The following is a 12,494-nucleotide window of genomic DNA, read 5'->3' on the forward strand; positions in this document are numbered from 1 at the left end:
ATCGTCATCTAAATCTTTACATATCGTCAGACTTTTTGTGTTTATATAACAATTTATGTCAACCACAAATCAACATTGATCAGATATTTCTGTGCCAAGCAACAGTGAAGTCTCCTGAACACGTCCACTAAAAACTGGAAATGTGCCTTCAGCGGTTGCATAATGTTTGAAGCTATTTCCGGATGTTTACTTGGCAGATCTTGGCATGGTTGGTTCTGGTGCTGTAGAACTTCCATAAAGCAAAAAGCCAACGATAGAGGTTCCCATGTTTGAGGTGTCCACCTTATTTTCCTCTTGTATGTGTCTGTTTTAAGTGTTTGCATCAGATATAAAATCCACATAACATCTTTAAAAATATATATCTTTATTTACATACAACCGATCGCATTTCAACATTCATTTGATAAACCAGTATGTGCTAAGTTGAAAAACTGCAATCCCGTGTTTCTGCCATTAACAGAATTTTGATTTAAATTAAATGGTATTGGCAAGCTAAATGAATGAATTGGCTGAATGAATATTAAAAAACATTCCTGTGTGAAAGATGATGTGCTCAAAGTTATTACGCTGAAATAAAAACTGGTAAACACACCAGAGGTTTGTGCCAAACACACTTCTATTCTATTATTCAGATGAAATCATAACACAAATGTGTTGTGCTGTGTAAGCCCTTCCCACATCTTCTGTAAGGACAGAAAGCTTTGAGATTAAATTGAGTGCATTTTATTTACAACCACAGGTATGTTCTATTCATTATCAGGCCATCGGTACACGTCCCTGTCCAACTCAGTTGTTGGTTAAAAAAAAAAAAAGAAACAAGTTTCTCAGAACAGTGAAGACATCAATTTACAAAATGATAAAGACGCTCTGAATACAATGAGAAAGAAAAAAACAATTATAGAACTGGAAACAGGCATCATCCATGTTATCTGCTACTGTACACCTCAACTCTCCCCATCTCACACACTCCCAAGGAGAGCCAATACAAAATCAGTTGAAGAAAACTAGTCAACCATAAAACAGCAACTTTTATCAAGTGGTGAAAACATTATATACACCTGCTTCAAGACCTTTGGATAATTTATAAGCAGTGGCCATTGTACTCCAACCTCCTTACAGAAGCTGAAAGAACCGTCCACATCCTACAATATGCTATAATGAAGGTTTCTGGTTTGAAATTTGACTGGGACCTTTGTCTGGACTCCATGTGCCTGTGTGGTTTCCTCCCACAGTCCAATGACGTTTATGATGGGTTATTTGGCGGTGCAAAAGTGACCGTAAAGTACGATTGTTATTTTTTGACCCGTGGCTAAAAGTGAGTTACGCAACATCAAAAGCCAGAACTGAAACCAAGTTAAGCTCCGAGACGGTCACCAATATTACTGAGATATTTCTGTTTCTCACTAAGCATTATGCTCACTAAACAGAATGCTAATTGGCAAACAACGGGCATGTATTACCATTCTAAACAGTTTGTGGAAAATAAAAACAGTGACGTTATTGTCGTGGTTTGAACCCATTGCGTTCCATCTGGGTCAGAGTGGCATCAGCGTTCAAACAAATACATTCAAAATAAAAGTGTCAGCACATCAGGACTCTTTCTAAAGACAATTAAAGTATTCAAGCTCCTCCTCCACAGAAAGGTTAAAAGATAATGAAGTTGATGTTCTTGGAATGGCACATTCAATGTCCTGACCTCTCACTAAAAGAAATGCAGTGAGAAGACATGAGGTGATCGACCCATCAAAATCCCAAAGTTTAAGCTGTTGAAGGAGGAAAGATTTAAACTTCTGTATGTAAATACAGAGCAACGGTTCACATAATTAAGCTGCTCAGATTTCTAACTTTTTTTTTTTTTTTCATGCGAGTTCTTGGTCTACTTTAGGATTCATGTGAAAAAAGAAAGAAAGAAAAAAAAGATGTTTGAGGATTTTTTCAAACAGAAATGTTATAAAATGTCCATAAACTTTCCAACACTACAATCTGCTACAGACTTTACTAAAAGTATTGATCTAATATTTTCAGCACCAGGACAAAACCTGCCAGATGAAACCAATACCATGTCAGGAGCACATAAATCCAACCATTACAAACTGTACTCGCTACCATTATTTGTACAGCAAGATTTCACAAACATAAATCAAAGCTTTCTATAAACATTGATGTTTTCAAACCATCCACAAAGGTTTTTTTAAAAAAACAAAAACAAAAAAACTATTTCCCTTATGATGCCATGGATTAAATATGTTCCATTTCATTTTGTTCAAGTCATCCATCCTTGATATCAATGCATAACTGTTTGATAAAAAGCTATTGCAGAGTATGCAAATGACTTAAAAAATAAAAACAAGTTTACCTTGTTGTCATTTCTGATGTTGACAAAATTCTAGTTTGTTAGATTACACAGTTAAAAAAAAATATTCCTCCTTTCACTGTCTCACAAATACACGCAGATGCTAAAGATTAAGCCCGTCTATGGGAGTAACTGTTAATATCGTGGACACACTGAATAAAAGGTGCAATATACAACATGGTATGTCCATCGCAGCAGGGGCAACAGCATGTCGGCATAAGATCAACAAAGTTTTTCAGCTTTGTTTTTTTTTGTTTTCCAAAACCCTATTGTGTGTGTGTGTGTGTGTGTGTGTGTGTGTGGGGGGGGGGGGGGGGGGTATTCTGAACTACTAATGGGGAATATCTAATCCAGTCTTTCAGAATAATTTCAAGCTGGCAACAACTTTGAGATTCTTTGATAATGTCTATCAAAACAAATATATTCATTTGTCTATGTACATATTTAATATATTTACAAATAAAGCTTCCTTAGTTTTTTTTACCCCCCCTTTAGTTATTTTGGTGAAGTTGGGGGAATGTTCTGCTCCTTGCCACTGCGTCTAGCTCCTCGCTGTGGGGAAAATGGATTGCCAGTGTTTAGGCCCCTCTGATGCTCTCGTATCTTCATCCCGGATCCTTTGACTCTGGTTTGGCCAGGTGCTCCTCTGACAGAGCGCAACGGTTGCCGAGGAGGCCGTTTATCTCCACGCTTCTCTGGAGTTTGCCTGGAGCAGAGCCGTGGCTCCTCAACCGTGTTGACCTTGAGCTCTTGCAGTGGTTGGCTGGCTGAAGAAGCAGGAGACGGCATCTGTGATGGTGGTAGATCTCGAGCTGGCCTCTGGCACACCTCTGCATAGCTGAGCTTTTTTGGTTCCTGATTAGTTAATAATTGCAGAAAAAAGAAAAATCATAATATATTAGGAAGGGATACATATAAATATACACAGATCTATAAAGTAAATGATAACAAAAATTCTTGGTGACAATAAGTTTCCAAAAAACAAATATCCTTTGAATATTTAACTTTACATTGAAAAGCAACATCATTAAGAAGGAAAGGAGAGTATGGTGCAGTGGTTTGACTTTCTTCTATTTTAATACTGGTCTGCATTTCAAAGCTCAGAAAGCCTCTCTCCATCAAAGGAATAATCCATGAATCAATACACAACTACATACTATCACAAGGTGCTTATCCTGGATAGCAGGCCTTACCTGTTCAGAGGTTGGAGAAGTGAGCGATGAGGAGGGTGTTTCTGTGGTAACACCCTCCTCATCAGCCTGACTGCACATGTTAAGTGGATGTTCTGACACGGTTGAGGAGGGGGCTTCTGTGGATGGTGAAATGCTTCCCTTTGGAAGAGGAGGTTCAGTTTTATCCTCTTTCGTTACAGGTTGAGAAGGACTGAAAAAAAAAAAAAAAAAAGAGGATGGAAACAATGGATAAGTTATTTCATGCATTTACTCTTGTTATTTAAGGGCATTTTATCATCCCAAAGTTTAACTTACCTTAATGACAGTGGGGCCGCCATTTGTGGGGTCACAGGTGAAGGTTTGGCAACCTGGGTCACAGGATCCGCTTTGCTTTCAGGACTTCCCAAGTCTTTTGTTTGTTGAGTCGAACTGTCGTCTTGGCTTACAGCCTGAGAGAGAAAATAAATTAAATATATTATTTACACGCACTGTGAAACATTTTACTCAAAAAAAAAAAAAAAAAAAAAATCAAGTTAAAAAGAGTACAAGTCACCTTGGTCGGAACCTTTAGTCCACGCACAACATCAGAAAGGCGCATCTCTGTCATAGTTTCTCCCAGCACAGTGACCACAGATCCCGGTAAAGGAGGAAAATTGGAAGCTGCAAGGTCAAACTTAGGGGGTGGTGCTTTGGCCTCCATCAGAGGGACAGGTTTCTGGATTTCACACGAGTGATCAAAAAACAAATATATATATTACAATAAACTGGAGATATGAAAGAACACCAAGATTTCCACAAATAAATAAAAAACAGTCCTGAGACAAATGTAAAAAAGGATTTATATGACTACCGTTATATGTTGATCTCGGTTTCTCCTCACGCTTCTATTAGCAGCTCTCCTAAAAGAAAGAGAAATTAATAAATCAGAATTTTTTGTATGTAACAAAACACAAAAAAAACACCTTCTGTGGAACTGATGACAAAAACAGATAAACGTGCCTTTTACACCAATCGAGTCAAATGTCCTGAAAGCTTGAGTCATGTCCACAACTTGTGTAAACACAATTCTCGGGGTATATCAGCAAATGACGTCTTGATTTGAAAACTATCAAAATGTTAATGGGTAATAATTTTAACACACAAGATAATATCAATTCACCTGGGTATAGTGGCCATGGAAGAAATGCCTTTAAGGTTGAAGGAGGACAGAGAAACTGTCTGTGCTGTGGAGCCACACAGTGTCCCAGATGTTTGGAGGTCCAGTGTTCTCAGGGAACCATCAATCAAGCTCCCAGAGGCCAAAGATGAGGGGACATCTACAGGCCTAGGGTGACCTTTTATGTGGTTTCTAGGTCCAAACAAACAACACAAACGATTGAAAATCAGGTCCATCGTAAAATAAGGTTTTGCAAATGTAATCATGACTAAAGCATTGCTGTACCGTACCCCTTTTGCTTTGCAAACATGTGAAAATCAAAGGAATATGGTTTAGCAGTACCCCTTAGAAAGGTAAATGAAAGGATCCAAGTGCTCTGACAGCATTTGCCATTTTAAGTTTTAGATTTAGATTTTTAGTTTTAAGAGGTCTAACTGAACATGTGGTTCTGTCAACGTTTGTGTCGTATAATTCAGGAGTCACAGACTACAAAAAGATTCATTTTGCCTGATTCTGTGCGTCTGTCCTATAATTTTTGAAACCCCAAACTTTGTGCTCTAGGCGTTAAAAAGGTTTAGACTGATAAAGATCTACCTCACACCCCCCTCGCCTGTATATTAAAAAAAAACACCAACTACCCACATACGCCTGTATTTCATGACAAAAGCTAATCAAGACTTGGCTTGAATGAGACTTTTATCATGTCATAACTTGAACCTACCTGTTCCTTGCAATGGGACGATGGGTGTTGACAGAGCTTGAGTTTGCTTTGTAGCTTCCTGGGCTGCTGTAACCATTCATGAATCCACCGTTGGGGAAGGGTGCCTAAATATAACAATAATTTTAAAAAAAAAATTAAAAAATACAATTACATTTCTGGAGAATTACACGTTCAATTACACCCAAAAGATGCATCTCCGCAGCTTTGAACAAAAATAACTGTAAATAGACGGGCTAAATATATTATAACAGCTGTTATGTCAACAGTTCAACATAAATTTTCTCTTCAGAATTTGTCATAGAAGGCATTATAAATGTCCTCACCAGTGGCGTTTCAAAGTGAGGCATGACAGAAGGGTTCCAGGAAGATGACATCACAGGATAAACAGGGTACTGCTGCTGAGGGCTGTAGACCTGCTGCATGTAGTCGTATTGGGCCTGTGGCTGGACATGCTGTTGGTACACACCTGAATCCACTCTGTGGAAGCCTTTCTTTCCAAAGAACGTGTTAATGGCCTTAATGCGGGCCTAAAGAGAAGACAATCAAAGATGTGAAGAGGCAACACTTCCAGTGTACCTACAATTATCATTGTCGTTTCTCCATAGTTCTTTAGTCCCCTCAGATCTCATAATCTCACGGTCATAAGGCCATAAAACACTGCACTAACTAGGGGAAGAAAAAGAAGGGACGGGGAGAAAAGGGCAAGGGGAGGTGGAGGAAGATGGGTGAGGGTGGTGGGGGTACAGAATGGAAGCAGAGATACAGAATAATGTAAAGAAACTCAAAGTTCCTCCCAGATAGCCACAGTGCATATGGGTCCTTCCAAGCGCGATACTGATCATCACTGGGGCACAGATAAGATTTATTTACAGGATAAAGACTCATTTGTTCAAAGTCCAGCTGAAACAAATTGTGACAGTGCGGACAATGAGACTGTCAGAAGTATTGCATTCGTACCAATCCTGACAAACCGACCACTACATGACCACCTTGTTTATTAAGTTTCTGTATACATACATTTTTATGGTGAGCATCACACTCTTGTTTTATTTATGACCAGAGTTTAGCAGAGATCAAGGCTGGGGTTAAAACTTAGCAGTCAAAGTAAATGATGTGCTACTTACCATGATTGGCTTCCCCTGGAACACTTTCACTTCCTCTCTTAGGTATCTATAAGCCTGAGAAAAAAGAAAAAAAAACAACTCACATTTCTGCAAACTCAATTTTGTCCTCTTTAAAATACAAAAATAAACCAAAAGCTTTCACTTCCAGAGGTTTAGTGAAAAATTCAGTTCTGTAACTTCCTGCTCCCCTCAACAAGCTGACATTGCTGAAAACATGATCAATTCCTTTGCTACAACAATTCTGCATTTAACAAGATAATCAATTGTTGTCCATAGAAAAAACATCTTTCCACCTCCCATGAAGCACACTGAACGACAACAAAAAACTCTGAGCAGTTGTTCAGTCATGCTCCCAAAAAAACAATAATTATCCATGTTGACTTCAATAAAAACAGACATACCTGTAGAGCATCCATATCTGATTGAAATGTTATGTACCAGTTGCTGTTGTGAGCAAACTCTGCACTTAGCACTTTTGGGCAGTTTTTACTCTGAAAAAGAGCCTCTATTTCCTGTAAAAAGAACGCAAAGAACACGTTATACATTTCCGATTATATAGAATATCTCCAGCCACCTACAGGATCTTTGATGGCAAGCTGGCAGGGAACAACAAATTAATCAAAGAAAGAAAATATATTGTGACATCGCACTGAAGCAGGTACACCAAGTCTCTGTGCTTAATAGGTGAGTAGCATCAAGGTATAAGCGAGCAGAAACATCTGGCAGCATCTTGTTGGCAGGATTTACACTTTAACAAGACACACAGATGACTGCTTAGTATGCTGCGAGACACCATCTTTACCTCAACGGGGGTAGTGTCTGGCACTTCTCTGAGAATAATGATGCAGCGACTGTGGTTAGGTCGAACCTTATCACCAGCTTCATCAACCTGCACCATGGGAGAGGCTGTGAAAACAAAAACATGTAAACACACACGTTTTGTCACTGATGGAAGAGCTAAAACTCTATAAACAGCTTCATGAACTACAAACAACTACAGCTTGCAGACAAACAAAAAAGGGAAACAAAAAAAAACTAAGCAGTAAAAACTACACCAACTGACCACTGTGGTGCTGTGGAAACGATACAGACACTCCTGCTGCACATATTTCCACCATTTTTTCTAGTCAAACTTGTATAAATTTATTTTTCCCTATACGCAAAAAAGTCTGGACAGGGTCACACAAAACTTGTTTTCTAATCCTATATTTCTTAGAGTGTGCAGTTGGAGTCTATTTTACAGACATTTCAAAGCGGTTCAAGGTATTCTGACCAAATTCGGTGCACATGGTCAGACGTTAGCTCTGAGCTTTCGCGTAAAATCCTGAAATATTCTTTCTGTAACAAAGGACTACAGATAACTCGCCTCACAAAACTGTCAGAATAAGAGATTGAGGATGTCCTGGAAACTTCAGGCTGTGCAGCAGATCTTGTTATACATGACCTCGATTTACTTTGCTGAAACCATTTCATAGCTGGCTGATTTTTGTGAGATTGACAAGAGATTCTGTGCCACGTTTCAAGTCATACTACACATCTACCTTCCTGTATGGTCAGAATCTGCCGCTTCAATTCTCTCACTGGGATGTGGCATAAAACGATAAAACCAAGCCGTTGCTTTAATCCAGTAACAATGCCCGTAAAGTTTATTAAAAACCTCACATCATCTTGAGATCTTAGCAGTGCCACTGCCTTGATTTCTCACCAATGACTGGTAAATCTTGACAACATGTCCACGATAACTCAACAATTTAATTAGCAAGACTCCATAAAACCTTCACATTATGTGTATGGATTTTTCAGTTTGATATATGTGCAAAGTATTTAAATTAAACTGCTGCTGTCTGAACTTGTAGCTGTACATCTTCAAAAGTTTCTCACAAATAGAAGGAGTAGAGTAATATTAGTACCTCTCAGTACATCCAAAATAAGGTCCATATCAGTGGTGAGAGCTTTGATGTCCTCCATGCAAGCAACGGTCCAGACAGGAACAAACTGATCACTGTCCATCTGGGATATCAGGTACAGGTCCTTAGACAGGTTTTCTCTGCAAACACCCAACAATTATAGATACATCAACCCTTCATATGACTCATGAGCTACTTTACTGCCCTCTCTGGAATTACAGACTTATAAATACAGCAAATATTTCTTATGAAGATGTAGTTCAAAACACAACTCTTCTGTCAATCATCTTGTAGGAAACACACTCTCTTATGCATCTATAAGCCTGAGTTGATACTGAAAAAAACAACAGTATCTAACAGAAAAATCTAAAAAGAAGTTTGTAAATTACCACACCACTCACCTAGAAAAACAGAACTCCAGTCGTTTCTTTAAAGACTCTCGCAGACTCTCTTCAGTCACTGGCTGTTCCTTAGACACTTCATTATCTGTGGCACATTCGCCTTGTGGATCAAAGCCCGTGTACCCTAAATCGAGCTGCTCAATGTCATTCACACTGCCAACGGGTACAGGGACGCAGTCAGCAGTGCCGTCTACATATTCAGGGTAGCATCCTTTACCTCCTGAGGAGGGAACATCTGAATAACCTAAGACAAAAAAAAAAAAAAATAATAATTAACAGATTGATGACGATATTACCTCCATACTAAACATTCACTTTGCATTTACTGCATACGCCCAAAGCCAGGAGACATGATTTCCTCAAATACCACGTCTGCCTGCAATTATCTTGATAAAGTTCAGTAAATACTATTCATGTCTACACTCGTCTCTCCACATTCTTCAAGGAGAAAGCAGCTCAGGAGAAACAGGTTTTTTTTTGTTTTTGTTTTTTTAAAATCATTCAACACAGAAGAAATTAAATGACAGTTAAAATGCTCATACCCTCAGTCATCTCAGCAGGAAGAGCGTAGGTCTGCAGCAAAGGAGAATCCTCTGGTCCCCCAGGAAGGTCATTCTGTTGGGCAGGGATCTCCTGCCACACTTTGGCATTGGGATTAAGACCTGCTCCCTTTGTAGTTACCTGCACAATTACCAGAACATAATGTAAGTTGCAGAAAACTCTTAACAAAACACTTTTGTTTCATGTTACCAAGAAATAACTACCCAGTATTTTCTGATTTCAGAAATGTTTAATATCAAAGAATTTGAAAATGCCATCTTGTATGGAACGCTCTCCTACTGTCTGCACACTGTGTGAGTTGAAATGTTACAGATTTAAGGAACCCAACAAACCCTTTCACAGTAACACTGTGCGACATCTGCTGGTTAACACGCCTGTGTTGTGCTGGAATTTGACCCTAAAAATTCCACCACCTTTTTGGCAGGTTTAATAAAGTAAAACATTTGTAGCAAATACAAAAACAGCTGTGTGATCTTTTTATGGATTTGTTGTCAGCGGGTATTACAATTTTCCTACAATCGAGGAACTTCTTAAATAAACTTAAAGTTTATTTTTACTTGCAGTGGACTGATGGATTATCATTGTTTTGCAGGAAGAAACTGACATTGATTTTTAGAAGTTAGTCTACAGTATGTTTATAGAAGCAATATCCTGAAGCTTATTATGCGGGCACCCTGCATACAAAGAACCACATCGTGCTAGTGGGACGCTTACAGTCTGGTGCATAAACAAACCCAAATATTCCAAATTTAACATAAAGTGATGTCAACTTCACATTCTCCATAATTATGAGAAAATTATAGTGTTTAGTGAACTAAGACCTTGGAAAGCATCAGCTTGTGAAATTGTGGATGGGAATAAAAGGTCTACTTTAAAAAAAATATAAACAAGTAAAACTGGCAAGTGGTGTGTGAACAAAAATCAAACGAATTGTGTGTATGGCTTACATGAAGGGAAAAGTGTCAAAAACAACTTTCTTATCTAAATATACTTGATCCAAACCAGTGAATGAAGGGACACCAGCATGGAGCACCTATTGCAGATTTTGCAAAGGCCTTGCACCAGTACACCGTAAGCCCGACATTTCATTGGCTTCCTCTTTACTCTAACCACGCCCCTCCGTCGGTCACATGCAACCATACATGGCGCGGGTCCGCCTCTGAGCTTCAACGTGGATTCAACAAGGCTCCGTCTGCGACCTGTCACCCATTGCAAAACCATTAAGGTGCAAAGTTCGCTGAAGAAAGCAAAAAAGTATGTTAATCTTAAACCCCCACAACTTTAACGCCCAAATCCGACTAATATCAAAACTTTGGCTCACGAACGGCAGCCCTGTATTTAATGTGAAGCAAAGTAGTCTGACTCAGAGGTTAGGGAGGAGCACGTGGTGCAAATGTGCCCCTGCTATGTTAAAAGTGCCACGATACTCAGAAAGCTCACGTTTGTGCATTTCAGACACACGTGTTAGCAATTAATATATACACAAGCCATGATTAACTTGATTACCATCAGCAGTTAATGTCCCCGTCGACCTTTGTCTTCGGTAGCCACTCAGCTACCGTTGTGCAACAGCTAACGTTTAACACGAATCACGTGCTGTAGTTGCTACACGTGCAATGTCAAATCGTTAAGCGCGATATGCTGCGGAGCGGTAGAAGTTTCTACAGTTTCGACGTGTCAATATAAATGTGTTACTTGATTAGAATTGGTTGGTAGTGCTTTCATTTTCACGTAACCCATCTTAACTTGCGGCACCCACCAACACCGGCATTAAGCTAACTAGCTTGTGTTTACTCGAAGACCAGTTGGAACCGGACTTACTTTACTAACTGAAGCCAATTTGTTTGTCATGTCGAGTTAAATTGTGATAATTGCCCATATAGACCAGTAAAAGCCGTGGTTCAGTTTGTAGAAGACATTCCAACTAAAATGTTGGCGTACGACTCCAACAGGCTGATGCGGTGTGCTGAAACAATGCAGTGCGTAAACCTGCAAAGTGGGAACAAAAACAGGTTGGCACTCGTTAGCTGGTCCAGCCGCTTCAAGGCCCACACTTACCATGCTGATTTAATCCTCGATTTCTGTCCTCTTCAGCTCCGGTAAACTGAACTGACTCGGCGGGCTTCTTGTTCAAGGAAGACTTAAACGCGTTCAACAAAAAAAATATCGGTCGCACTTGTTCAGAGTTACTCGTCCTTGCTTTCTCCGCCGTCACCAGTCAGCCGTTACGCCAGCGCGTTGTCCGGTTCGAACAGTCGCTCCGACCACAACTTAAACCGACGTGTAAGACTCGCGACTTTTGCACTATAAGTTATCGAAAAGCGCTCCGCATGTTATTAGTTGCCTTCTTCCGTCAACTTCTCAACCCGTATGTCAGCTTCGCCGCGGTTAACTTAGCATGTGACAGCTGCGTCTTCTGCCTGCCTGACTGCCTGCCTGCCACCCTCCTACAGGCTGCTGCACCCCGCCCGCTTCGACCTTAACGGCCGCGCAGCGTCTGTGACCTCTGAGGAGGCCGTTCACCGCTGAAGCAGTGGGCCTGATGCACTCACGAGAACCATAACAACTGCTCTTAATTTACACCCGTTTTACTTGTTACATTTAATTGAAAAGAAAGTTTACACATTTCAGAGGCGATTGCCCAGTTCCACTGAATGTCCCGGGAAAGACACAGAAACAGATGAATCAAATTAACAGCATGCAAACTAAAAGGGTTGTGCTGCGACCACAACAAATCCTACATAATTCTAACTTTTGTCTTTATTAATTCGGAGTAGTCTTTATATTCTTTTATGTATTTTTAATGCTTCTTCCACTCCCTGCTGCCATGCTTTTATTTTATGTAAAGCACTTTGAATTGTTTGTACATGAAATGTGCTATACAAATTGAATTGATTTGATTTGATTTAGAAACGTTCGGTTTAAATTCAATTATTCATTGGTGCTTATCCATAAACTACGTGGATAGGAAAAGCTGTGACAATAACAACTTGTACTGAATTTAGCAGAATTGAGTGTTTTTGAGTGACCTGTCCTGCATAGCAAAGTTTTGTATGTATAATCATATTTTATACTTTGACATTTCCTGGAAAACAAAAT

General features: G+C 39.5%; 1 protein-coding gene across 1 annotated transcript; it reads right to left on the reverse strand.

Moving 5' to 3' along the window:
- Nucleotides 1-707: 707 nt before the first annotated feature.
- Nucleotides 708-11,859, reverse strand: larp4ab (La ribonucleoprotein 4Ab). The gene is made up of 15 exons (XM_075460898.1): nucleotides 11,454-11,859; nucleotides 9,377-9,515; nucleotides 8,835-9,078; nucleotides 8,437-8,573; nucleotides 7,329-7,432; nucleotides 6,928-7,038; nucleotides 6,527-6,580; nucleotides 5,726-5,929; nucleotides 5,403-5,506; nucleotides 4,685-4,873; nucleotides 4,376-4,424; nucleotides 4,079-4,240; nucleotides 3,841-3,974; nucleotides 3,547-3,736; nucleotides 708-3,208 (listed from the first exon to the last, which is right to left on the reverse strand). Exons 1-15 carry the CDS (start codon nucleotides 11,454-11,456, stop codon nucleotides 2,849-2,851), a joined length of 2,184 nt encoding a protein of 727 aa, XP_075317013.1. The 5' UTR covers nucleotides 11,457-11,859; the 3' UTR covers nucleotides 708-2,848.
- Between the last annotated feature and the right edge of the window lie 635 nt (nucleotides 11,860-12,494).

The sequence above is a fragment of the Odontesthes bonariensis genome, chromosome 3, assembly GCF_027942865.1.
Source record: "Odontesthes bonariensis isolate fOdoBon6 chromosome 3, fOdoBon6.hap1, whole genome shotgun sequence".
NCBI classification, from domain to species: domain Eukaryota; kingdom Metazoa; phylum Chordata; class Actinopteri; order Atheriniformes; family Atherinopsidae; genus Odontesthes; species Odontesthes bonariensis.

What these genes read in the sequence shown, in the direction of transcription:
- larp4ab (XM_075460898.1), bottom strand. An exon ending in TCCTGCTGAGATGACTGAGG is followed by an intron (nt 9,079 to 9,376) that starts GTATGAGCATTT and finishes TTTTTGTCTTAG; the next exon opens with GTTATTCAGATGTTCCCTCC. An exon ending in GCGGCCCCACTGTCATTAAG is followed by an intron (nt 3,737 to 3,840) that starts GTAAGTTAAACT and finishes TTTTTTTTTCAG; the next exon opens with TCCTTCTCAACCTGTAACGA.